We start from the raw sequence: 27852 nt of genomic DNA on the forward strand, positions 1-27852 counted from the left end.
CGACATTTTGGCTTTTGCTTCCCTGGTGGCCCAGATACGGATTTTACTGGGATGGAGGGACATGGAGCCCCAAAGTCGGGGGTTTGGGCTAACGACATGGCGGGTTTCTCAGGCTGGAGAAAATTAAATTCGCCTTGAGGGGTTCGTTACAGGGTTTCGCTTGGAGGTGGCAGCCATTCATCGACTTCTTCGAGAAAAATTAGACTGTCAGCAGGGGGAGGGCGGAAGGAGATGGGGGGAGGGTGGTAAAAAGGGGAGGCATGTAAGTGACGAATAAGGGTAGGAAAACCAATGGCGGGAGGGGGGGGGGGCAGGAAGGGCTTGTGGAGTGTTTTTATAAACCATGTTGCTTGGGGTTTGTGTTTGGGGGAATGATGGTTATTTTGTTGTGTGTTCTGTTATTGTTATTGTTGAAAAGTGTTAAAATTAAAAATGCCTCAATAAAATATTTTCTAATAAAAAACCACTGCTGCCCTCACAGAGCCAGGGACCCAGGTTCGCTCCCGGCCTTGGGTGACTGTCTGTGTGGAATTTGCACTTTCTCCTCCTGTCTGCCTTGGGTTTCTTCCGGGTGCTCCGGTTTCCTCTCACAGTCCAAAGTTGTGCAGGTTAGGTGGGGTTACGAGGATAGGGCAGGGTAGTGGGCCTAAATAGGATGGCCCTTCAGAGGGCCAGTGCAGACTCAATGGGTCAAATGGCCTCCTTCTGCGCGGTAGAGGTTCCACAGTTCCTCCCACATCTCCTATATCTGAATCGACAGTGGTACAGGTAGTAGCCTGGGTAGAAATCACATGATCGTTCCACTTGGCCAGTGAAGAGTCAGGTGACCTAAAACGGAGGTGGGAAATAAACATTAAAATTGCTCATCAAGCTGTTATTTGGAGCTACTTTAAGAATCAAAGGCTAAGAATAAAAGCCACAAATCTCTCCCACTCTTGAGTCAATTCCACATCAAACGCACTTTATCCAAGAATTCAGTCCCAATACGCCAAACCACATCCCATTAGCTTGCCATGCATAGAATTTCTGATTAAAGCATAAAATGTTGTTCAGTCCTGCGCTTACATTACACAAACATTTAAAAGCAAAATCTGCCCATTGTTGCGACTGAACACTACACCACATCACTCCAGTGTCGAGTCTGCTTTTGTTCAGCCGTTTCTGTTTTTGCTTTGAGTAAATTGTTGAATGAAAGAGCTGCTCCATAAAGATTTGTAAATTGTTTCTGTCTGCGGCTTACACAAACTCCAATCCAAGGGAGAATTCTTTGGCAAATAATTCTTATGTTTTATGGGGATTGTTAAGCAGGCAGGAAAGTTATGGTGGGACTGAGGAGTGAAATGTCTTCTCACACTGGCCTATTCTTTCTGGGCGTTCAGCTTCAATCGATCCAAGACTGGTTGGGATGAGCTATATCTTCTGTGTGGCATCTACAAGATACTTTTTAATAAGAAGGCACTTTAACTCAACATTTAGTTGATAGATAAGACAAAACAGCCCTTAAGTTCCATTCACAGTTTGGGTCACTGTCTGTGTGGAGTCTGCACGTTCTCCCCGTGTCTGCGTGGGTTTACTCCAGTGCTCCGGTTTCCTCCCACAGTCCAAAGATGCACAGGTTTGGTGGATTGACCATGATCAATTGCCCTTAGGTTAGGTGGGGTTAGGGCAGCACGGTGGCGCAGTGGGTTAGCCCTGCTGCCTCACGGCGCCAAGATGAAATTAAATGAATGAAAATCGCTTATTGTCACGAGTAGGCTTCAATGAAGTTACTGTGAAAAGCCCCTAGTCGCCACATTCCGGCGCCTGTCCGGGGAGGCTGGTACGGGAATCGAACCGTGCTGCTGGCCTGCTTGGTCTGCTTTAAAAGCCAGCGATTTAGCCTGGTGAGCTAAACCAGCCCCAGATCCCAGGTTCGATCCCGGCTCTGGGTCACTGTCCGTGTGGAGTTTGCACATTCTCCCCGTGTTTGCGTGGGTTTTGCCCCCACAACCCAAAGATGTGCAGGCTAGGTGGATTGGCCACGCTAAATTGCCCCTTTTTTGAAAAAAAAAAATGAATTGGGTACTCTAAATTTATATTTAACAAAAACGTTAGGCGGGGTGACTGTGTTACGGGCATAGGGTGGAGGTGTGGGCTTAGGTGGGGTGCTCTTTCCAAGAGCTGGTGCACTCAATGGGCCGAATGGCCTCCTTCTGCACTGTAAATTCGATGATTCTATGGTTAGCACTGCTGCCTCACGGCGCCGGGGACCTGCGTTCTATCCTGGCCCCGGGCACTGTCCGTGTGGAGTTTACACATTCTCCCCGTGTCTGCGTGGGTCTCATCCGCACAACCCAAACATGTGCAGGTCAGGTGGATTGGCCACGCTAAATTGCCCCTTAATTGGAAAAATATTATTGGTTACTCGAAATTTTTTTTTTTTAAATCAGTTATTAATTTGGTAATCTAACTCAGGAAGATTGCCAGTTTGGGGTTGAGGCACATCACTGGTGGGGGGAGCTTGGCCATGAAGAATTTATACCGAAGGTGCTTCTGTTACCATTGGACCTGTTTCTGGCCCCTCCTATCATTCTTTAGCAGTACTGGATGTCTGCACCGTCTGTCACAGCATGGCATGGTGCGGACTTGCGGTTAGTTTGTGTTTACAGCTATGCCATTCAGCGAAACCCTGAGCAAGGGGCAAAGACGTGCCCACCAGAAGGTAAGGACAACTCACCTGGAAACTCACTGCAGAGACACGGTGACGCCAGAGAGCGAAGCATCAAAAATGAGTCCCAAATCCTCAGAGTAAATTGAAAATTAGTTGAATGTGTTCAGACACCTGTGAGGGACAAACTTTAACATATACCTTGAACAGGAGGGAACTTTGTAATCAGAAATGGGGAGGGCATCCTGTGTATACCCATCACAGAATCTTGCTTCAGCAACACAAAAACTTGCATTTATATAGCACCTCTAACCATAGCAGAATGTCCCAAAGCACTTTAACAGCCAATTAAATACTTTGGAAGTGTAGTCATTGTTGTAATGTAGGAAACGCAACAGCCAATTTTCACACAATATGCTCCCACAAACAGCTAAGTGATAATGAGTAGATCATCTTATTGGTTGGGGGTGAATGTTGGTCAGGACACTGGGAAGAACACTTCTGTTTTTTGAAGCTGTATTGTAAAGTATGGTCGCAGCTTACCATCATATCTGAAAGATGGTACCGTCACAGAGCATAACGCAGCACAGGGCTAAATTGCTGGCTTTTAAAGCAGACCATGGCAGGCCAGCAGCGCGAGTTCAATTCCCGTACCAGCCGCCCCGAACAGGCGCCGGAATGTGGCGACGAGGGGCTTTTCACAGTAACTTCATTTGAAGCCTACTCGTGACAATAAGCGATTTTCATTTCCCTCAGTACTGGCACTGAGAGTCTCAGCCGAGATTTTACACTCAGGTCTGTGGAGTGCAACTTGAAGCCACAACCTTAGCAAGAGTTCTATCTATTGGGCCACCTCTGGCACTGCGAACAGACTCCGTTGGATGTGATCCTCTTGCAGTCGACTTGACTGTATCTGGCAACAAATGGGAAAAATAAGTTGACTTTCATCGATGTGACCAGCAGCCCTGCCTAATGCTCTCTCTGCTTGTTGGATTGTTATCTGGAAATCTGCTACAAACTTGGATTTGATAAAAGGGTAGCTGCTATTGTTGAGGTGCGGGGGGGGGGGGGGGGGGGGGGGTGCAGACAGAAATGTCCCTGCTTCAGTATGGCAGATAGGGGATCTCTTTGTATCACTGCCCTGACATTATCATCAGCATAGTGGAGCTATGACTGCTACACATTGCTCGATTCTTAAATAAATGCCCCCTTAAAATCTGAAGTCATGTTATTTCTCGCAGGCTGCAGAGTGAGAGCCCCATACCCACTCGTGGAGCGGAGGGGAACAATGGGGTCCTTCACTCTGATGGGGAATTCTACATCATCCATGTTTTAGCTGCATTCTCATCGTGTTACTAATACATAGGGCAACAATAAGGTTGCTAAGATACCACAGAAACCTCTTAATGGGAATGGTGGCCCCAGTGGCCTTGTTCCCTTTATCCAATTGGGGAGCGGTAGAATATGCAAGGAATGAACTGGGGGCTTGGCATATGTGTCCAGTTTCAGCCCAAATTCCTTTCGCAATATTGCAGTACTATTGATTTCCAGTGTTTGGGTCTTGCATAGTTGATGGCACCTTAAAAATATAAAGTTAGCAGCATTCATTCAGCTGATGGCAGTGACTTTCTCGATCTCTAATTGTGCTGCATTAGCGTGCTCACACCACATTGTGTCACGTTGCAAAATTGTACCATTGTGCATCAGTAGATGAGAGGGCACAGGCACAGGATAGCAGTGGCACAAGAGAATGAAGCATTAAAAATGAGTCCCAAATCCCCAGACTAAGTATAAAAGCTCTTTAATGGCAGCTTAACCTGCAAACTGTGCCCCCCTCAAAGTATCCTTTCCATAATGTCATTTGTCACATAGTTTAACTTTTTGAAACTGGAGATAAAATAGCTTTTTTTAAAAAGTAGTTTAGGAATAAAGCCCAGGGGTTTCAGTGCTTCCTGTTCATTTACAGAGTAGATTGCAGTCATGTCAACCAATTTTCTGCCAATTTTCCCTCTCTAGTTCTGAAGAAGTCAAACGGACTCAAAAAGTTAACTCTGCTTCTCTCTCCACAGATGCTGCCAGACTGCTGAGTTTATCCAGCATTTTCTTTTTTGTTTCATATTTCCCGCAGTGTTTTTCTTTTATCCTGTGTGAAGGAGTTGACTCCTTAGTTGGAGTTTGGCTACACACGCACAGGGGCACCTTCCAATATCCTGTCTGTGTGTAAGTTTAGACAGTGAGTGCTGACAGGATATTACTGGGGACTAACCTGAATCGCATCCTCATTCAACATTCCCATATGTGTACTTTTCAACAGGTGATCCTGGGCAGGAACTCAGCCGATTTTCCACTTCCCCAATAAATCCCGGTAGGAATGTACCTAGACAGCAGTGACAATCTGGAACTCAGAAATACAAGGAATACAATAGGTCCTCCCTTAAAGTTGTGGCTGCTTTGCTGAAAAGCTCAACTTGAAGTGAAACAATTTAAAGCAAATCGGATTTTCCCATTACAACCAATGAAAAAGCTGTAATTAGGTCTTTTGGACCTTTCCTGTCAGGAACTAAATAAGCATTCTGCCTGTAAGTTGAAAAACTGTTTTAAATACTGAAATAATTTTAAAAATATAATAAAACTAAAATTTTAAAAGAAATATGCTAATTCTCCCAAAGGCTGACTCTCCCAAATTTCCATTTGCCAGTTGCCAATCGACCTACCCTATACATCTTTGGGTTGTGGGGGTAAGTCTCACGCAGACACGGAGGGGGGGGGGCGATTCTCCCAAATGGAGCCCAAGTGTTTGTGCCGTCGTGAACGCCGTCACGTTTCACGATGGCGCGAAATGGGCACGGCGACGACCGATTCTGTCCCCCACAGGGGGTCAGAATGGCGCTGGAGTGGTCCATGCCGCTCCAGCCTCCCTTTCTGGCATCAAATGGGAGCCACGCCAACCCGCGCATGCGCAGTTGGGCTGCGCCAACCCACGCATGCACAGGGGACTTCTTCAGCGCACCAGTCCTGACTCAACATGGCGTCGTTGTTTAGGGGCCGGCCGCGCAGGAACGTAGGCCGTGGGGGAGGGGAGAGGCCAGCCTGCCGATAGGTGGGCCCCGATCGCGGGCCAGACACCATCGGAGACCCCCCGGGGACGGAGCCCTCCCCCCCCCCACAGGCCGCCGCCCCGACCCTTCGTGCAGAGTTCCCGCCGGCAGCGACCAGGGGTGAACGGCGCCGGCGGGACTCTGTCGTATCCGCACAGCTGCTCGGCCCATCCGGGCCGGAGAATCGGTGGCCCCGCCGAATCCAGCGGCCCGGGGCTGGTGCCGCGTCAAATGTGCCGGCGCAGTTGCGGCGATTCTCCGGCCCAGGGCTCGGAGAATCGCCCCCCGTGGGGAATGTGCAAACTCCACATGGACAGTGACCCAGGGCGCTATGAGGCAGCAGTGCTAACCACTGCACCACTGTGCCATTCCAACCTAGGGTTCTCGATAAAAGGTCACAGACCCAAGACGTTAACTCTGTCTCTCTCTCTCACACCAGCTGGTACCAAGCATGCTGAGTTATTTCAGCATTGCCTTCCTTTATTTCCGATTTCCAGCGTCCAGTTTTTTGTAATTTTTACGCAAAGGTTTCCTGGGCTACTTGTAATGGCCCAATTGCAACCCACTTGGAAATATGGGCAAAGGAAATATCTAAACTGATAACAGGGAGAGATGTGGCTGGAGAGAGAATCTTCAAATCTGTGTGCCTCAGTAACACACTACACTGAACAATGGGAAGGCTCTCCACATTTAGACATTTGAATAAACATGGTAAATGATCAGGAAATGGGGATGCAAGTATGGATTTTGGAAAAGCCAACAGATACAAGGTGAGCAATAATTATAAGGTATGAAATGGGTGTAGCAGGCTGCATGTATTGTACAACACATAATGTACTGTGAAAGAAATAATTTGTGTTTACGTACTGCCTTTGACAATATTAGGACTTCCGACACTGTTTAACAGCCAATTAGGTTATTTTTGAGTATAGTCATTGCTTTAGTGCTGGAAAGCAGCAGTCAATTTCACACACAGCAAGATCCCAGAAACAGCAGTGCAATAATTTTTTTTTTTTTAATTTTTTTTTTTTCTTTTTTTTCTTTTTTTTTTACAGCAGTGCAATAATGACCAGCTGGTCAGTTATATTTGACAGCGTTTAACAGGTAGATGTTGATTACAGGTTGGAGAACACAACAGCAGAATGTTGAGAGGGTAATGTACAGATTTGGTTAAATTAAATACAAAGTAACACACGGGCTGCAATGCAGCAAATGTGTGATTGGTTTACCACAACTAACTGAACTGCTGTCTTCACTGCTATATATTCAAGAATACTGTAGTGTTGATGAGCTACAGCTGATGTGTAAAGTGGAAACATCAGTGAAATGGCTTCTGCCAACTTTACTGGCGAGTAATATTAATTTCATTCAGTGATGCAGTATGTGTAGATGCAATCTCGAGTTCTCTGTCTGAAGGCATGTCCTTGGTGATTAGTCGTTCAACCAAGTACCATGGGTAAGCTGTAGAGATAGGCCGAGGTCTATCTGAAAAAATGAAATGAAAAAAAGGAAATTAAAATCAGTTATTGTCACAAGTAGGCTTCAAATGAAGTTACTGTGAAAAGCCCCTAGTCGCCACATTCCGGCACCTGTTTGGGGAGGCTGGTACGGGAATTGAACCGTGCTGCTGGTCTGCCTTGGTCTGCTTTAAAAGCCAGCTCTTTAGCCCTGTGCTAAACCAGCCCCTAACTCAGATGGAACATGGTTTTAACCCATGTTGTTCTGAGTTAATCTGATTGACGCATTACTATCTAGCCAACTGAGATAACTGGCCTTATACAGCACAGCAACAGGCCCTTCGGCCCTCCAAGTAAGAACAATGCAGCACAGGAACAGGCTCTTCATAGGTGCAATATCCTCAAATGTTACCTGCCAATTCCACTGACAGGATCTAACAGGTCCCATCAAAGGTGACCCCCTCCGTGGCGGGTTCCCGGTGGCATGTCTCTGCAAATGGCCATTGACTTCTGCAGGACTGAAAGATTCTGATAGCAGGGAGGGGGGTGCGCTGGCTACTTAACCTCAGTTTGCTCCCCTTCACGCAGCACTGACCGATGACTTTTTAAAAATAAATTTAGAGTACCCAATTAATTTTTTCCAATTAAAGGGCAATTTAGCGTGGCCAATCCACCTAGCCTGCACATCTTTGGAGTTGTGGGGGCGAAACCCACGCAAACACGGGGAGAATGTGCAAACTCCACACGGACAGTGACCCAGAGCCGGAATCGAACCTGGGACCTCAGCGCTGTGAGGCAGCAGTGCTAACCGTGCTGCCCTTGACCGATGACTTTGATGTGATTATTCCAAGAGCACTTCAGCACTTGATACCCGACATTACATCAGGCATTTTTGTGTGTCCTGAACGTGAATGTCAGCAGGTTATCTGACCAGGAGAAAGATTTTAGCTACAAGGTTGGGTTGGTAAAGCTGTGGTTGTTCTTGGAGCAAAAGAGATTGAAGGAACATTTGCCAGAGGTGTACAAGATTAGGTGATGCAGATAAGATCTTCCCACTAGTTGATGGTAAAGGTCTAGGGGACACAGATTTAAGGTATTGGGCAAGAAATGTAGGTGGGGTGGTGGGGAATGTGAGGAATAACCTTTTTCAGCAGCGGGTGGTAATGTCCTCGAACTTGCTGTCTCCCAAGGCTGGTGGAAGCAGAGATCAATGATTTAGGAAGATAATTGGATGGACCCCTGAGGGAAATGAACCTCCAGGGGATAAAGCAAGAGATTGGGCCTGATTGGATTGCTCTACAGAAGGCTGGCACAGACTTGATGGGCCCAATGTGGTGGCACAGTGGTTAGCACTGCTGCCTCACAGCACCAGGGACCCGGGTTCGAATCTGGCCTTGTGTGACTATCTGTGTGGAATCTACACTTTCTCCCCGTGTCTGCGTGGGTTTCCTCCCACAGTCCAAAGATGTGCAGGTTAGGTGGGGTTACGGGATAGGATGGGGGAGTGGACCTAGGTATGGTCGGAGCAGACTCAATGGGCTGAATGACCTCCTTCAATGACCTTTTGTGCTGTAATGAAATAGCCAACTGAAATTGGGTCAACTCAAACCCAACTGAACCAAAACCCTGCCAGATCTGTGTGGCCCAGTGTGCCTTTGCTAAGCTTTCTATTTCCCTACCAGTGCTGCATTTGCCTCCTGAAAATACTGGTCACTTTCTTGCACATTGTCCAAGTTGACATTGTTAATGTTTAACTCTAGACTCCTATTCGACTGTGGGGACCATCACAGCGTAGCCCACGTCCGCGTTCAGGGAGAATGTATAATAATCAGGAGTGGCCAACCTTTCTTGGTCAAGATCAGGTACTGAGCTCAGGCCAGGGACCGTCCCAAGGTCCATCCTGATCTATGTCTCTCAGGGCTGGTTTAGCTCACTGGGCTAAATGGCTGGCTTTTAAAGCAGACCAACAGCACGATTCGATTCCCATACCAGCCTCCCTGGACAGGCGCCGGAATGTGGCGACTAGGGGCTTTTCACAGTAACTTCATTGAAGCCTACTCGTGACAATAAGCGATTTTCATTTTTATGTGACCCAGAAAGGGGAGACATTTCTTGAAACAGGAGGGCGGCTGCTGTGCACTTTCCCTGAGAATATTAGAACATAGAACAGTACAGCACAGAACAGGCCCTTCGGCCCTCGATGTTGTGCCGAGCCATGGTCACTCTACTCAAACCCACGTATCCACCCTATACCCGTAACCCAATAACCCCCCCTTAACCTTACTTTATTAGGACACTACGGGCAATTTAGCATGGCCAATCCACCTAACCCGCACATCTTTGGACTGTGGGAGGAAACCGGAGCACCCGGAGGAAACCCACGCACACACGGGGAGGACATGCAGACTCCGCACAGACAGTGACCCAGCCGGGAATCGAACCTGGGACCCTGGAGCTGTGAAGCATTTATGCTAACCACCATGCTACCGTACTGGGCTAATTCCCCCAACCTCCTCAAAAGCAGCCTATTATAATCGGGGAGCCACGCTGCTTACTCGTTTTTCCCTCCTGGCTGCTGACTTTCTTTTCCTTTTCAAAAAAAAATCATTGTTCTCTGCAATACTTCGATTTAATTTTTCTGTTCCTTTTTTTTGAAGGCCTGGTACGCTTCTGCTTTTCTTTCCCCCTTCCTCCCCTCGCCCTGTGTTACATGACCCCAGTGTTTGAGACATTGAGCGGTGCAGAGCGCCATGCTCCCACAATAACCTTTCTTACTGATTTATCTCCTCGCTCTGTTCCCAGGCTCCGCAGGGAAATACCTCTGCAGAGGCGTCCTGAGCTCTTAAAGGAGCACCCCCCTCACTTTTAAAGGGGCACTCCCCCTCACTTTTAAAGGAGCACCCCTTCACTTTTAAAGGGGCACTCCCCCTCACTTTTAAAGGGGCACCCCCTCACTTTTAAAGGGGCACTCCCCCTCACTTTTAAAGGAGCACCCCCCTCACTTTTCAAGGAGCACCCCCTCACTTTTAAAGGAGCACCCCCTCACTTTTAAAGGGGCACTCCCCCTTACTTTTAAAGGGGCACTCCCCCTCCCAACTTTAAAAAAAACCTAGTCTAACAGGCGTTGATAAATATCCTAGCAATTTAAAAAAGATTTGCAACACTTAATTGCAGATCAAAGCAACACAACTTGTTTAATGTGACTTTTTGCAAATTTCTCCAGCAGCAGAATATCAAATCCTTTACATTGGGGGCAGTCTGGGGAATGAAGCAAAATAAAAATCCGATCATTTCAGTTCCCATAACTTATGCAAACTCTTTTTAAATAGGACTCCCAAGTTTCTCTTTAAGAAGAAGTAGTCCATTTTTTGTTTAGGGAGGTTTTTTAAAAAAACAAATCCGCTCACAGATGCGGCACATTGCGGGAGGGGTTCCTCTGCACTGCTGCCCACACTGACGGGCACTGGGTGATCTGGGTGAGACTTGTTGAATCGGGACAGGTCCGCCCACCCCCCACTAGTGCGGATGGATACACTCCTGTGTGCGGCTCAAGGCTGCCTGTCCTGCTTGAAGTTTTCAAAAAAGTTTCTCCTGAAGTTTTGGAGTCGCGGGGATTGAACCGAGGATTCTGCCCACCCTGCCCCCACATCCCACCCACCCTGCCCCTAACTTATTTCGTCCGTCCCCCCCCCCCTTACCACCCCAACCCTGATCTTTCCCATGATAATTCGGACTTTCTGGGCTCCACGTTTGAATGGATGTATAAATTAATCGAGGGGATCTCCGAACTTTTGAACGGCGAGAGATGGATTTAAAACTCTGGAATTTACTTTGGGGACTCTGGCTGGCAGCTGAGTGTGGAGGTACGGATTGACTTTAAAACGAAAAATAGGTTTTATTCCGAGGAGGTGGTGGAATGGTCTTGCAGTGACCAGGGGGTGGGCATTCAGCATTTGTGTAAAGAATCAGAAAACATGCTTTGCTTTAAACAAAAATGAGTTCTGATCAATCGTGGGATTATTTTTGTTGTTGCAAATCAGTGCATTTCAACGCTGCCAAAAACTTCTCAATCCAACTGCCCTTTCTCTCTCTTCAACACTTTCTAAGTAACTTTTTTTTTTGTCTGAACAAATGTCTTCTAACCCCAGTCACAGGCGCTGGGGAGGTAATTGTGTTGCTTTGTGTCGTTCATGTTTTGAAATGCACACACATACTCTGTATATATTGGTGTTTGAAGGAAGTTGCACTTTAGAATGGTAACATTCTAGTTGTTACAGCAAGACTTCAGACGAAGCAGCAATGTCTCATTCCAGACAGCCAGCCTCTCAATGTTACAATTGATCATTTGTTGTACCGTTTGCTCGGCGTTTTGTTCCTTTTAACTACACAGTCTGCAGATTTCCTGCAATAATTACTGATCTAGCAAAGCCCCTTTTCTTTTGCATTTGAAGTGCCGAGTGAGCTTTATGCCATCAAAGTTAGGACGAGGTTATTAATTTAAATTCACGAATCCCATTGTCTGGCAGATCAGGAGGGGGGGGGGGGGGCAAAGAAATCGCGTTGGTTAGAAAATACGTTCGTGAATGATCAGGCAGAACCTGGAGAGATTTCGGCAGCTAGGTGTCATTTCTGATGTTAACACGACCGCAGAAACATCAGGCTGACCGTTTGATCTCAGCTCACAAGTGTTTTTTTTTTGCACTCTCTTCAGCCAAGTGTTGGCAGAGAGTTCATTGTAAGCGACTGGACTGGAGAGGTTTAGATATGAAACTGTCCTTTTGCAAATGAAAGAGAGAGAAACAGACAGTAGTTTCCAAGGCGAGACATGGCCATGGAAAACTGGGGAGTTCCTAGCCACCGAGGTGCAGAGTAATCCTTCACATCTCGGTATCCTTGGGAACCAGAATTGAGCACACACACACAGCCCATGAATGATGGAATTGGTCAAGAGTTGCCTAGTCTTTGTATGGGACAGTGGAGGAGGAGGGGGGGGGGGGGGTGCAGGAGTACTCGAGGTTTGAAAACCAGTGGTGGAGCCCTCACAAACAACTAGATGTGATTTACATTAAACTCGACCTTGCAAGATCATCCTCTGTCAGCGAACATCATTCAGAGCTCACTGACTTTCCCCATTGTTTGGCCTTCCCCCGAGGCAGGGGCTGAACAGACAATTCGGTCTTGCAAGGAATCCTGTTTTCTTTCTCTCTCTCTCTTTGTTTTGTTTTGGATCTGAATCACCCTTTCAGTAAAAGGCAGTGTCTCCTTTTAACTAGCTGGCCAGAGAGTGACTTTATGGTCGATCGAGAGGACCAGTCTTTTTTCTCTCTCTCTCTCGCTGTTGAAATTGGTCCTTGAGTGAGGAACCTGACTTTTGAACTTGGTAGTTGGAGTCCCCAGTGAAACTCTAGCCCGAAGCACACCGCCTCCCCCCCCCCCCCCCCCCCCCCCCAACCCCTCTCCACATTAACATCTGTGTCTGCAGTTTGTGAAGCCATTGACAGTCCTCGTGTCTCCCAGTCCTTCTGGACACTCAATGTGCTGAATACTGGGGCTGTTGAGAAATTGCACTTCACATTCCTCCACACATCAGTTAGGAATAAAAGAACGTGGCTGGAGAGGGGGAGGGGGTGTGGGCAAATCAATATTATGTCATTCTCCCCATCTCATGGCCATTCACCTCCTCCAACCCATTTCTGGCCTCACATATTCCTCCTGATAATCTGTCAATGCACCATCGGTAATGGTGTCTTCAGCTGCCTGAATTTTGGAGTTCCCTCCGGTAAACCTCTCCATCCCCCTCCCCCTTTACCAGTCTCCATTCCTAGGTAGACCCAGCCTCAACAGTAACTCGGCCGTGTTACCACACCTCACCCTATTTGAGATCTAACCTCTTTACATTTGAATGTGTTGATTGTAACCATCTGGAGTGGTCTTTTAACCAGGACTGGAATGGGTAATACTGCCTCGACGGTCTGTTCTGCCATTCAGTTAATCAACGGCAGATCTGTATTAGACTCCATTGACCTGCCTGCTTTCCATATTCCTTGTTACCTTGACCAAACATTTACAGTTTTGGAAATTTCAGCTGTTTCCTGTTGTCCTTTGCGTTTTACCAGATTTCTGAGGGAGATTATTCCAGATTTCCACTATCCATTGTGTGAAGAAGTGCTTCCTGACATGACCCCTCAACAAACTAGCTCTAATTTTAAGGATATGCCCCATTGTTCTGGACTCGCCCACCTCAGGCAATAGTTTCTATCTGCCTTTCGGCTCTAGCAAATCTTTTAATCATCTTCAACATCAATTAGATCACCTCTTAATCCCCTGTACACAGGGGTACAGAAGCCTTGTTAATGTAAACTGGTCTCATAATTTAACCCTTTCAGCCCCCGGTATAATTCTGGTGAATCTGTGCTGCATCTTCTCAGTATCCTTCCTGAGATAGGGACGGGATTCTCCAACAATGGGGCTATGTCCTCACGCCCGCGAGAAAACGCGCGCGAATCACAATGGATTTACCTGGAGTAAGTCCAGGGTGATTCTGCGATTTGCAGGGGGCTTACAGGGCCCCGAAGTGCTCCTCGCAGCTCCGCCTGCTGATACGGGACTCTGCACTTCCGGAAGGGGTGTCGGCCGCTCCGCGCGACGTGGGAGACCCACACCACGGACCGGCCCCAAGAAGATAGGCCCCTCTATATTGCACGCACCCATGGATTGGTGGCCCCTGACCAATAGCCTGGCCATCCTGGAGGCCCCCTCCGGTATATGATCCCGGGTCTAACGCCCATTCTCTGCTCTCGCTCCGAACGCGATTTCGGCACGGATGCTCGGAGAATCCCCCCTGGGGTGTCCAGAACTGAATATAGTTCTTCAAATTAGGGCAGCACGTAGCATAGTGGTTAGCACAATTGCTTCACAGCTGCAGGGTCCCAGGTTCGATTCCTGGCTTGGGTCACTGTCTGTACGGAGTCTGCGCGTTCTCCCCGTGTCTGCGTGGGTTTCCTCCGGGTGCTCCGGTTTCCTCCCACAGTCCAAAGATGTGCTGGTTAGGTAGATTGGCCGTGATAAATTGCCCTTAGTGTCCAAAATTGTCTTTAGTGTTGGGTGGGGTTACTGGGTTATGGGGATAGGGTGGGGGTGTGGGCTTGGATAGGGTGCTCTTTCCAAGAGCCGGTGCAGACTCGATGGGCCGAATGGCCTCCTTCTGCACTGTAAATTCTATGAAAAATTCTATGAAATGTGGTCGAACCAATGATTTGCTCAACTCCAGCATAACGCGTTCACCCCATGTATTCTAGCCCCCTTGCGATGAAGGCTAATAATGTTCCATTTGTCTTATTTATTTTTGTATCCACCCTCTGGCACTTAGCGATTTCTGTACAGTGATACCTAAAGCTCTTCCTCCAAAGTTCTAACGATTCCCGGCTTGGGTCATTGTCTGTGCGGAGTCTGCGCGTTCTCCCCGTGTCTGCGTGGGTTTCCTCCGGGTGCTCCGGTTTCCTCCCACAAGTCCCAAAAGACGTGCTTGTTAGGTGAATGGGACATTCTGAATTCTCCCTCTGTGTACCCGAACAGGCGCCGTAATGTGGCGACTAAGGGCATTTTCACAGTAACGTTGCAGTGTTAATGTAAGCCTACTTGTGACAACAATAAAGATTATTATTATTAACTTCTCACCATATAGAAAATGCTCTGGTTTTGCCCAAAATGGATGATCTCAGTTCTCCGTATTAAACTCCATATTGATCCACTCACTTATAACATACCAATGTTACTTTGCAGTGTTCTACTAACTGCCATGTAACTCTGTCTCAATGGCTCTCCCTTCTTTCTCCTAAGCTATTGATAAATTAAGTGGAAAAGCTGAGGCCCCAGCTCCGATCCCTGAGGGTGCCTCTAGTTGAATCTTGCCGATTGGAGTACATACCCCATTATCCCTGTTCTCTGTCTCCTGGCTTCTAAACAATTATCTACCCTTTAAGTAGGTTTCAGCTAGTTTCAAGCACTTTTAATTTTGCTGACTTTCCAATATTTCCCTCACTGATATCACCAATATCCAGTTTTTGAAACCAGTCAGTCTTGCCTATTGCTAATTAGCAATTTTAGCAGCTTTTTATTTTGAAACTGAGAGGTGCCCCCAGCTGAACTTTGCAGTTCACTCTCTTCCCCCTTTACATTCACCGAGGAACTAATTCCTTAACTTATTAACCGCTCACATGAAATGACAAAGGAGTGTGAAGTGATGGTAGAAAGAATGAAGACGGACGTGATAAATAAATGACACCGTTTTAAAAAAAATTTAGAGTAGCCAATTATTTTTTCCAATTAAGGGCCAATTTAGCGTGGCCAATCCAGCTAACCTGCACGTCTTTGGGTTGTGGGGGTGAAACCCACGCAGACACGGGGAGAACATGAAACTCCACACGGACAGTGACCCAGGGCCGGGATTCGAACCCGGGTCCTCAGCGCCGTAGGCAGCAATGCTAACCACTGTGCCACCGTGCTGCCCTGACACAGTTTTTAAGAGGAGCCCAGGAACAGAAGGATGAGGGGGATAGATGTACATAAGTCTTTGTAGGTGGCAGGACAGCTCCAGAAGGCTTCTTAAAAATTATTTGGGATCCGAAGGGCGGCACGGTGGCGTAGGGGTTAGCACTACTGTCTCACAACACCAGTCTCAGGTTTGATCCCGGCTCTGGGTCACTGTCCGTGTGGAGTTTGCACATTCTCCCTGTGTCTGCGTGGGTCTCGCCCCCACAACCCAAAGATGTGCAGGATAGGTGGATTGGCCATGCCAAATTGCCCCTTAATTGGAAATAAATGAATTGGGTACTCTAAATTTTTTTAAAAAATCATTTGGGATCCATGGCTTCATAAACAGAGGCATTGGCCAGGATTTACCGTGCTTTTTAGCAGCGGACCAGCAGGATCTACCGACCCCGCTGTTGTCAATAGGATTTCCTGGTGATAGCGCCTCCTCATCTCCGGGAAACCCATGCGCTGGCACGGGACCGGAATTTTCCGCCGGTATGAGCAGCCGGTAAATCCTGCCCAATGAGGACATAATTGAGAAAGATGTGCTCAACCTTTATTTTCCATAAATTTAGAATATCAAATTCATTTTTTCCCCCAATTCGGGGGCAATTTAGCGTGGCCAATCCACCTAACCTGCACATCTTTGGGTTGTGGAGGCAAAACCTACACAAACACGGGAAGAATGTGCAAACTCCACACGGACTCCACTCCAGAGCCGGGATCAAACCTGGGACCTTGGCGCCGTGAGGCAGCAGGGTTAACCCACTGTGCCACCGTGCTGCTCTGTGCTCAACCTTTTTAAATCGCTGCTTAGGCCACAGCTGGGGTATAGTCGCATGTTGTGAACAGCACAAGAAAAGGTGTCAACACCTTGGAGACGTTATAGAGGAGATTTATCTGATTGGCACCAGACTTGAAGGAATTTGGTGATATAAGGGGACTGGAGGAGCTGAGGTTGCTGGTTCAAATTTGTCTGTCTGGTTATTAAAAATGGTTGATGTTGGAGGTGGCATCAGAGCTTAACCCTGATTTGTCCGCAGTCAGGTCCATACCGACTTACCTGAAGCAGGAGTCACTGGATGGTGATTGAGAGCAGGTATTGGATTTCCCCATCCCTCTCGTTGCAGGAATGCTGGTAATATCCCCACAGTCAGTTTGTGATTATTGCGTCCCTATGTTATCCAGTTATTTTATCGCTGCTTTTCCGTTGCCTCCAAACCAATAATATTGTGGCTTGGTAGAGATGGGAAAGTGACCTGCTGCCAGGTCCTTGCTGTGTAACAGATGACTGCGTGGTTTGTGACACCATTCTTGGTATTGTTCTCTCCATCTGTCTGCTGCAGTTTACGGCTCAGTACAACCCTCCTCCTACAACTGCTGTGTTTAAGTTTACTAATGCCCTTGGCACAAGAACATCTGGGTAACATTTTCAAGAGAGAAAGAGCAAAGACTGGATATTAAGGTCGAATCTCATTTTCCAAGTTCACCCTGGACCTGGGCTGTTTCAGGTAGAACTAGTAATTTTAAAAAAAACACACGCACACACAAAAGACAAGTGAAAATACACATACATAACGGGGCTGGTTTAGCACAGCGGGCTAAACAGCTGGCCTGTAATGCAGAACAAGGAGGAAACCGGAGCACCCGGAGAAAACCCACGCAGACACGGGGAGAATGTACAGACTCCGCACAGTCACCCAAGGTCGGAATTGAACCCCCCTAACCCCGTTAGATTTGTTGGTGTGTGTTTTTTGGTACAGTGCTTTAGGGAGGGTTTAGTCTAATTTGGGAACCAGGGTGACACAAACTAGAGGAGAAATAACACGCAAAAAGGGCTGGAAGTCACAAACAGGCTAAAAATGAAGGAATTGTTCAGGAATAGGAGTGATCAGCATAATGTTGAACAGGCTAAGGCAGGTTTGATGATGCGCATGCGTATAAATGCACAGAGCATGACAAATAAGGTTAGTGAGCTGCAGGTGCAAGTAGCCGCATGGTTTCAATTTGACATAGTGCATAATGGAAACTTTTACTCAAAAAAGAATGCAGGAACGAGAACTGAGCATTACTCTCTGCAATGTATTCTGGAGTAGAGATGGAAAAAAGTAGAAGTGGTGCCGGTATTGATGAAAGATGCTGCTCTTGCCCTGGAAAGGAGTGCGATGTACTTGAGGGTTCATAGGCCAAATCTATTTGGTTAGAGTTAAGAAGCAGAACAGGAGTTGTGACATTGCGAGCTGTATGCCATAGGCTACCAAATAACGGGGAAGGAGATGGAGGAGCAAGTTTGCAAGCAAACCTCCGAAGGATTTAAAACGATACAGTAATAATAATTGGAGACTTCAAATATTTCAGTGGAAACTAGTTAAAAAAAGAGGTTATGGAGAGGTTGGAATTCCTGAGAGATATGCTCATGTGCTTATCACTGAGTTTACTGGTACCAGGGTAGGTATGTGTTAATACAATTATAGACTAATACAGCACAAAAGGAGACCATTCAGCCCAACGTGCCTGTTCTCACTCTTTCAATGAGTTATTGAATTAGGTCCACTCCCTACCCTTTCCCCATACCCAAGCAAATGTTGCCCCTTCATTTTGCCAATTCCCCTTTGAAAGTTACTATTGAATCATCTTCACCACCTCAACTTTCTGCATTTTAAATAAACCATTAAAAAAATGTTTCCAATTAAGAGGCAAATTTAGCGTGGCCAATCCACCTACCCTGCACATCTTTGGGTTGTGGGGGTGAAACCCACGCAGACACGGGGTGAACGTGCAAACTCCACATGGACAGTGACCCGGGGTCGGGATTGAACCCGGGACCTCAGCGCTGTGAGGCAGCAGCGCTAACCATTTAAATAAAGCATATCTGACCACCTCACCCCAGGTTCTCTTAACAATTCCCTTAAATCCGTGTCCTCTAGTTATGACCCTTCTGCCATCATAAACAGTTTCTTTTTAATTAGTCAATCAAAATCCTTCATGATCAACCTTGAAATCTCTATTAAATATCCCCATATCCTTCCAACATTTCTCCCATGATCATCTCTCCAAGTCCTGCCTCCTTGGTATTATTCCAATAAATCTCTGCACCCTCTGGATATCTTTCCGAAACTGTGTGCCTGGAAACTGGACAAAAACTCCAAATGAGGACTCGGCTGCTGATTTATAACAATTTGGCATAATGTCGTTACTTTCTGTACTCTCTACCTCTTGTTATAAAGCTAAGAATCATTTACTATTTGCAAACAGCCTTCTCTCCTTACTGCCTCCAAAATCTGTGTACATCCAAGTCATTAGTACACATCAAAAATTAGTACATATCGACCTGCCACTTCATACTGGCAAAGCACAACCCTTTTCCATTAGCCAGTTCCAAATCCACTCAGCCAATGCACCTTGAATCCAGACTCCAATGTTGCTGACCTGCGTGTTATCTAGAACTTTATTGAACAGCTGTTGACAGTATACACACAACATTAACCACACTTCCTTTATCCTCGTTAACACATTATTTCAGTTCATCAAATAATTCATCAACTTAGTTAAACATGACATGCCTTTTAAAAAAAAATCAGTGCTGGCTTTAATTTATTAGCTTATGATTTTCAGATTGACAGTTGTTTTCTTTCTTGAACATCTGTCGTTTCTGAGTTTTGCTGCCACTGATGATGACTGGTCTGTAGTTGCTGATATAATTAGCCAGATTGGCCAGAATCTCAGCGTTCTCCACTTACTCCTCAGCAACCTAGGATGCAGCCCACCTTATGTACCAACCTTTCAAGCACTGTCTTTATCTGTTTCTATCCTTTAATCGTTTCTTTACTACCCCCGCTTTTAGCGTGACATCAGCAGCTTCCTTTTCATTCGTGAAGAGAGATGCAAAGTGCTCATTTAGTACCCAAGCCATGCTCTCTGCCTTTTAATCTTTAATCAGCCTCATCCTTCCATTGACTAATTGAGTTTTCTGATAAATGTGCTGCTTTGATATTGTGTGAATTTCCCAGGAGATGTACTGGATGTGTGAGTTTCCCAGTACATGTGCTTGTGTGTTTGAGTTTCCCAGTAGATGTGCTGGTGTGTGTTTGAGTTTCCCAGTAAGGAAGGGGGTTATGTGTGTGTGTGTGTGTGTGTGTATTTCCCAGTAGATATGCTGCTGTGTGTATGTCTTTTCCAGTAGATGTACTGTTGTGTGTGTGTCTTTCCCAGTAGATGTACTGCTATGTATATTTCCCAGCAGATATGCTGCTGTGTGTATGTCTTTGCCAGTAGATGTACTGTTGTGTGTGTGTCTTTCCCAGTAGATATGCTGGTGTGTGCATGTGCGTGCCTTTCCCAGTAGACATGGTGTGTGTCTGCACCTGTGGGTTTTCCAGTAGGTGTACTGGTGTGTGTCTGCACCTGGGAGCTTCCCAGTAGGTGTTCTGGTGTGCATGTGTGCCAGTAAGTACCCCAGTAGCTGTGGTAGTGTGTGCACCCACCAATGAGTATTCCAGTAGCTGTGCTGGCATTTTTGTATGCCAGAGAGCATCGCAGGAGCTGTGCTGGTGTGTGAGTGCACCAGTGAGTATCCCAGTAGCTGTGCTGGTGTGTAGGTGCACCAGTGGGTATCCCAGTAGATGTGCTGGTGTGTGAGTGCACCAGTGAGTATCCCAGTAGCTGTGCTGGTGTGTAAGTGCACCAGTGAGTATCCCAGTAGCTATGCTGGTGTGAGTGCACCAGTGAGCATCCCAGTAGCTGTGCTGGTGTGTAAGTGCACCAGTGAGTATCCCAGTAGCTATGCTGGTGTGAGTGTACCAGTGAGCATCCCAGTAGCTGTGCTGGTGTGAGTGCACCAGTGAGTATCCCAGTAGCTGTGCTGGTGTGTGAGTGCACCAATGAGCATCCCGGTAGCTGTGCTGGTGTGTAAGTGCACCAGTGGGTATCCCAGTAGCTGTGCTGGTGTGTAGGTGCACCAGTGAGTATCCCAGTAGCTGTGCTGGTGTGTAGGTGCACCAGTGAGTATCCCAGTAGCTGTGCTGGTGTGTATACAAGTGAGTTTCCCAGTAGCTGTACTAGTGCGTGGGCACCAGTAGTTAGATGTATCCTAATTACCCTAATATAGTTTGGAGAAATAATCTTGTGAAAGACAACAAATTCCTGATGTGTACAGAACTTTCTTATTTAGCTTTTTTCTTGCCCAATAAGAATGAAGTGAGGCAAGTGGAGCATGCTTCTGATTCACAGAATTTGGGGTCATAATACTCAGGTTTAGAATAATTTTGACCAAAGCCAAAGAATAATCAAGTGTTCACATAGTTGGGGCAGCGCAGCGGTGCAGTGGGTTAGCACTGCTGCCTCACGGCGCCGAGGTCCCAGGTTTGACCCCGGCTCTGGGTCACTGTCTGTGTGGAGTTTGCACATTCTCCCCTTGTCTGCGTGGGTTTCGCCCCCACAACCCAAAGATGTGTAGGGTAGGTGGATTGGCCACGCTAAATTGCCCCTTAATTGGAAAAAAAATAATAATTGGGTACTCTAACTTTATAAAAAAAATGTGTTCACATAGTTAATGGGGACAGTTCACTGAAAAGGAATCTGGTCCAAGGTGGGATCAAATAAAATGGTTAGATAAAAATCTTTAATGAAGCGATGGCTCAGGCACAAAATAGATACATTCCCAGAGGGGAAAGGGAGGGTATCCAAACTTGGATCTCCACATATAACAAACTATACAGAGATTACAATGAAACAAAAAAGGAAAGCTTATGATGAATGTAAAGTTCAATATACAGTAGGGAACCAAATTGAATACAGAAAGTACAGAGGCGATGGCACACTGATTAGGGCTGCTACCTCACAACGCCAGGACCCGGATTCAATTCCAGCCTTGACTGACTGTCAATGTGGGGTTTGTGCATTCTCCCCGTGTCTGCTTGGGTTTCCTCCGGGTGCTCCGGTTTCCCAAAGATGTGCAGGTTAGGTTAATTGGCTATGCTAATTTGCCTCTTAGTGTTCAAAAAAGATGTGTAGGTTAAGTTAAGGGGTTATTGGAATAGGGTGGGGAAGTGAGCTTGGGTGGAATGCCCCTTCAGAGGGTTGGTACAGACTCGTTTGGCCAAATGGCCTCCTTGTGTGGGGATTCTATGATTCTACGAGATCTAAAAAAATGAATAGGAGGGATAAAGCAAATTGATTAGTTTCTAACATAAAGGGCAGCCAGAGGAATTTTCTAACTGCATGAATAGTAAACAGATAAAGAGGGAGGGTTCGGACAGGAACCAAAAAAGGCTTTGGAGCCATAAGACATGGTTGAGGTACAAAATGAGAAAAGAGGATGCTTCCAATGTCATTGCAAAGAAGGAGGTTTAGCGATAGTGGGTAGAATAAAAGCAGGAAAAGAGGAGCTGCTTTAAAGGTTGGCAGTATTTACAATGTAGAAAGGTCTCACAGCCTGGATGGCATGTATACAATGTTGCTGAGGGATGTACGGGTGGAAAATGTAGAGGCTCAAGCCACAATCTTTCAATCTTCCTTGGAGAGAGGCAGGGTGTGCAAGGACTAGAGCATTGAAAATGTCACCTCTATTCAAGAAATGAGAGAGGGAGGACCCCAGCAGTTACAGGCCAGCCAGTCTCGCCCTGGTAGTGGGGAAACCTTTACATACAATAGTCCAGGACAGAACGAATCAACTGTTGGAAAACCACTGGCTAATAATACCAGACAGTAGGCATGGATTTGTTAAAAGCAAATAGTATTTAACGTGATTGAGTTATTTGAAGTATCAATGAGGGATGATGAGGGTAATATGGTAGATGCAGTGTCCATGGAATTTTAAGTGTTTGACATCAATAGACCTGTTAGCAAAATTAAAATCTCGAAGGGCGGCATGGTGGCACAATGGTTAGCACTGCTGCCTCACAGCGCCAGTGACCCGGGTACAATTCTGGCCTTGGGTCACTGTCTGTGTGGAGTTTGCACAATCTCCTCGTGTCTGCGTGGGTTTCCTCCGGGTGCTCCGGTTTCTTCCCACAGTCCAAAGATGTGCAGGTTAGGTGGATTGGCCATGTTAAATTGTCCCTTAGTGTGCAAAGGTGAGATGGGGTTATGGGGTTACAGGGAAATGGGCCGAGATAGGGTGCTCTTTCAGAGGTTTGATGCAGACCCAACGGGCAGAATGGCCTCCTTCTGTACTGTAGGGATTCTTTTCTATGACTTTAAAAAAAATAAATTTAGATTACCCAATTATTTTTTCCAATTAAGGGGCAATTTAGCGTGGCCAATCCACCTACTCTGCACATTTTTGGGTTGTGGGGGTGAAACCCACACAGACATGGGGAGAATATGCAAACTCCACACGGACAGTGACCCAGAGCCGGGATCGAACCTGGGACCTCAGCGCCGTGAGGCGGTTGTGCTAACCACTAGGCCACCGTGCTGCCTATTCTTTTCTATGATTGAAGGGTCAGTAGTTGCTTAGATATGAAATTGGCTAAGCAACATTAAGCAGAGAGTAGTGGTGAACTGTTCCTTTTCAGACTGAAGGGTAGTAGATCCTCGACAAATGGCTATTCCATTTCCACCACTTTCCAGCTACTTTCTTCAATGCTGCTAAAGTCTTCATGGATCCCCTGATGTACTGCTTCCTTATTTTGGCTTTTCTTGTCATCGCCCCCATCAATATCCAGTTGTTGTTCCTCTCTTCTTGACATTGTCCAAGTTAATTAATTAATACAAATGTGGACTTGAAAGCTCGCCGCAGTAATTGTGTCATGAAACTATCGATTGTTGTTAAAAACCCATTTGGTTCACTAACGACCTTCAGGGAAGGAAATCCACCATCATCAACTTGGTCTGGTCTACATGTGACTCCAGACCCACAGCAATGTGGATCTGAAATGGCCGAGCGATCCACTTATTTCAAGGGCAATTAGAATTGGGCTTCATTTGTCAGTGATGGTCACATTCCTTACAAGAAGAAAGAAAAAAAGTTCCTTTAAGGAGGATCATTGCACCAGACACGATTTATTCGAGTGATACGAAGGATGGTACACTCCAGTTGTGTGACGAGACTGCAGAAACTGTGGTTGTTCTCCTTAGAGCAGTGAAAATAAGAGGAGATTTGATAAAGGTTTTCAAAGCGAGAGCGTTTTGATATAGTAAACACTAAGGAACCTTTACTGATGGCTGAAGTGGGCAGTAACCAGAGTACATAAGAGATTTGAGGTGATTGGCTGAAGCGACATGAGGAAAAGTAAATGATGGTGAGCTGTGGGTTGGAGTGTATTTCTTGAAAGGGTGGTGGAAGCCAATGGTAAGTTTCAAAAAGGAATTAGATACATAGTTAATGGAAATGACATACAGCGCTATGGGGAAGGCAGTAGAGTGGGAATATTTGGATATCTCTACTACAGGCACAATGGGTCAAATCGCCTTATTGTTTGCTATATCATTGTAAGTTCTGGTGTGTATATCAATTTTCCTATACCTTTTAGTTGTTCGATGTAAATGACCTGGACATGGGTGAAGGGAGCACATTTTTCAAATTTTCCCATGACCCAAAACTTGTTAACATTGTGAATAGTGTGGAGGGTAATAGCACATTCCAGTAGGTCAGGGAGTGGTGAAATGGACAGCTACATCGAAGATGCAACCCGGTGTGATGAGTAATGGAGGAATGACATGAAGGACAGTGTAATCTAAATGGTACTATTTTTGGAGGTGTGGGTACAAGAGAAGAGGGTGCTGGGAGTGGATATTCTCAAACCTTTGAAGATGTCAGGGCAAATTGATAAGGTGGGTTAAAGGAAGCATCTTGGGTAGTAGGCTCTGTATATTGAAACAAAAAATGAAAATCGCTTATTGTCACAAGTAGGCTTCAATGAAGTTACTCTGAAAAGCCCCTAGTCACCACATTCCAGCGCCTGCCCGGGGAGGCTGGTACGAGAATCGAACCGTGCTGCTGGGTCTGCTTTCAAAGCCAGTGATTTAGCCGAGTGAGCTAAACCAGCAGGTGTTGAGTGCACAAACAATGAAGTCATACCAAACCGTGACAAATCACTGGTTTGGTACCGACTAATTTGTTTTGTATAATTCTAGACACCACACCTTAAGAAGGATGTCAAGGCTTTGGAGAGTGTAAGGTGGACCTTTACTAGGATAATACCAGGAATAAGGGGGTTCAGATATGTGGAGAAACTGGGATTTCTTTCCCTATACTAGAGACGTTTAAGGGGTGAAATTAAGATATTCAAATTCAGAGGTAAAGTGAGGAAACATTTCTTCATACCGAAGATTCTGAAGATCTGAAAATCACTGCCCGAAAGGTTGGTGGAACCAGGTTCTGGAGGAACTTTGAAAAGACAATTGGCCATGTACCTGAAGAGGACTAATTTGCAGGACAACGGGGGATAAAGCTTGGGACATGGGACTAAATTGACAACTCTTTCAAAGAGCTGACATAGGCATGGTGTGCTGAATGGACTTTGTTTGTGCTATAAGATTCTAAGAGTCTGTCGGCTGATGTGTGCGTCATCAGCAAGTTTCCTGGTAGACGTGCTGGTGGGGTGTGTTTTCAATGAATTTTTGGGCAGGTGCTTTTTAGCGTTTTGTGATGTAGGTTGAAATAAGTGGAGTCAAGAGGTAGACATTTTCCCCAGGATACTATGAATCAGACGGCAGTCAGATTCTTAACATGGAATATTTTCTGAGAGAAATTGAGGAGTTAGTAGTGTGTTTTAACATTGTCTGTGTGGAGTTTGCACATTCTCCCTGTGTTTGTGTGGGTTTCACCCCAGAACACAAAGATGTGCAGGGTAGGTGGATTGGCCACGCTAAATTGCCCCTAAATTGGAAAAAAAATGAATTGGGTATTTAAAATAAAAATAAAAAAATCAAAGTAGTGTGTTTTAAAAATGAATGAATCACTAATTGTGTTACATTTCTGTGCATGAGTACACCTGACATAAAAAGTAGAAGCAGGAGGAGGCCATTCAGCCCTACATTATGATCATGGCTGATCTTCAAGTTCAATACCCTGATCCCGCCTTCCCCCATATCCCTTTAGCCCCAAGAGCTATATCTAATTCCTTCTCGAAATCACACCACATTTTGGCTTCATCTACATTTAATTCTCTCTTTCCTCGTGTTATTTTCCTCCAACTCCCGCCTTCCTCCTCCTCCTTTGAGTAATTTGTCTGTCTCTCACGCTGTCTATTTAGCAGTCTTAACGTTGGCAAGGTTGCTTCGAAAGTGAATTTCTTTTCAGGAACTGGAATATTAGTTACTGAGCACTGCGTGTGGTCCACAAGTTCAATTGACCTTCAGTTAATATGGTTAATAAATGCGTTTAAAAATATCAATTTCATTCTTTTTTTAAAATTTAGAGTACCCAATTATTATTGTTTTTTCCAATTAAGGGGCAATTTCACGAGGCCAATCCAGCTAACCTGCACATCTTTGAGTTTGTGGGGGTGAGACCCACGCAGACAATGTGCAAACTCCGCATGGAGAGTGACCCAGGGCCGGGATTCGAACCCGGGTCATCAGTGCCCTAGTCCCAGTGCTAACCACTGCGCCATGTGCCACCCCTTCAATTTTGTTTTTGTACAGCCATCACAACACTGTTAACATTTTCGGATGGAGTAGTATTTTGTTTCTGACGATAGCTGCTTTTTTTTTGGTATGAGATGTGTAAACAGAGGCCCTCTTAAGTGGACGCCAAAGATCCCATGGCACTAATCACTGAAGAGCATGGGAGTTCTTGGTGTCCCGTGCAATGTCTCTCAACTCACACGACTGGAGAAAAAGATAATCTGGCCATTGCTGTTGTGGAATCTGGCCATGTGCAAATTGGCTGCCATGTTTCCCACATCACACAGCATTCACTTCCTTGGTTGTAATGGGATGCCATTTGTTTGTTCATTTGCTCATTAGTTCTCTTGAAGAAGAAAAAAAATCTCCCATGAAGTAACCGTGCTCTCTCTCCCTCACAGCTCTGCAGTGTCGGGATAGCCACCGCCCTTGCGAAAATAATGGACGATGCATCAAAAGCCCGCATGGAGATGCATCATGTCTGTAAGTTGCTCCTTTGACTGGAAATGATTAAGATTTGCGTGAATTATAAATGTGTCCTGTCAGTGTGCTCCGAAGCACGGCTCAGGGGCACAATTCCCAGGGCGATTCATGAGCTCTCTGAGCTGTCCCTACCATTCGTGGGAAAAAAACGTTTCTCCTGAATTCTTTATTGGATTTATTAGTAACCGTCTTATATTTCCCTGGTTTCTGGACTCAATCCACAAGTAGAAGTACAGCAGACAAAGCAATTTTCATTAGTGTCAAGTGATGTCAGTTAATCCCAACATTTCCCCTGCTGCCAATTGATAGGATTGCAGCTTTTTAAAAGAAAATTGAAAACCGTGACAAATCCCCTCCCTGAAAATTATTTTTTTCTGTTCTGTGGTTGTAGATTGAATAATTTTTCAAAAGTGTTGCTTGCGGTCAAAGGGATTTAGCCATTATTCTCGGCCTTCTGCACTGTGCGCAGTAACAGCTATGCAGAGGCATATTTAAAAGGATTCTTCATAACTCTTCCCTTGGTCCTGTGAGTCATTTCTTTCACTATCCAGTTTGGAATTGAGCCGTTAGGAGCAGGAAGGTGCCAGGTTAACAATCCCTGGTTTTTGCTGATTTGAACTGTGCTCCCATTTGTGGGCACGTCTAAAGTTTGCACCCGTAAATATTAGAAAGTCACTAATAAATTCAGTAAAGCATCTAGGTGAAAATCCTTGGCCCGCAGAGTGGTTACAACATAGAATTCACTGCCACAAGGAATACTCGAGCTGAACAACATTGGTGGACTTAAGGGGAAACTAGATAACTACATGGCTGCCATGCTTGCTGCATTGCAATGGCGCCATTTCAAAAGAGTGTATCGTTGGCTGTAGAATCTTTGTTTGGCAATGCCACTCTGAAGCACCTTGGGATGGTTTAATATGTTAAAGATGCTATATAAATGAAAGTTATTGTTGTAAAGCTTTTGGACTGCCTGAGGTCATGACAGGTGCAATATAGAGGCAAACCCTTCCGCTCCTATGACGGGGCCACCCAGTGAGGCTAACATGATGCTGTTTCAAGATCC

At 45.9% G+C, this 27852-nt stretch overlaps 1 protein-coding gene across 1 annotated transcript in view; it reads left to right on the forward strand.

The window, feature by feature from the left end:
- The first annotated feature begins 10675 nt into the window (after positions 1 to 10675).
- notch3 (notch receptor 3) overlaps positions 10676 to 27852 on the forward strand; it is a 188262-nt gene continuing 171085 nt past the window's right edge. Inside the window, exons 1-2 of the mRNA XM_038785014.1 lie at positions 10676 to 11065; positions 26708 to 26789. Of these exons, the coding sequence (XP_038640942.1) occupies positions 11008 to 11065; positions 26708 to 26789 (140 nt within the window). The 5' untranslated portion in view covers positions 10676 to 11007. The remainder of the gene's footprint in view (positions 11066 to 26707; positions 26790 to 27852) is intronic.

This window comes from Scyliorhinus canicula, chromosome 25 (genome assembly GCF_902713615.1).
Source record: "Scyliorhinus canicula chromosome 25, sScyCan1.1, whole genome shotgun sequence".
Taxonomy (NCBI): Eukaryota; Metazoa; Chordata; class Chondrichthyes; order Carcharhiniformes; family Scyliorhinidae; genus Scyliorhinus; species Scyliorhinus canicula.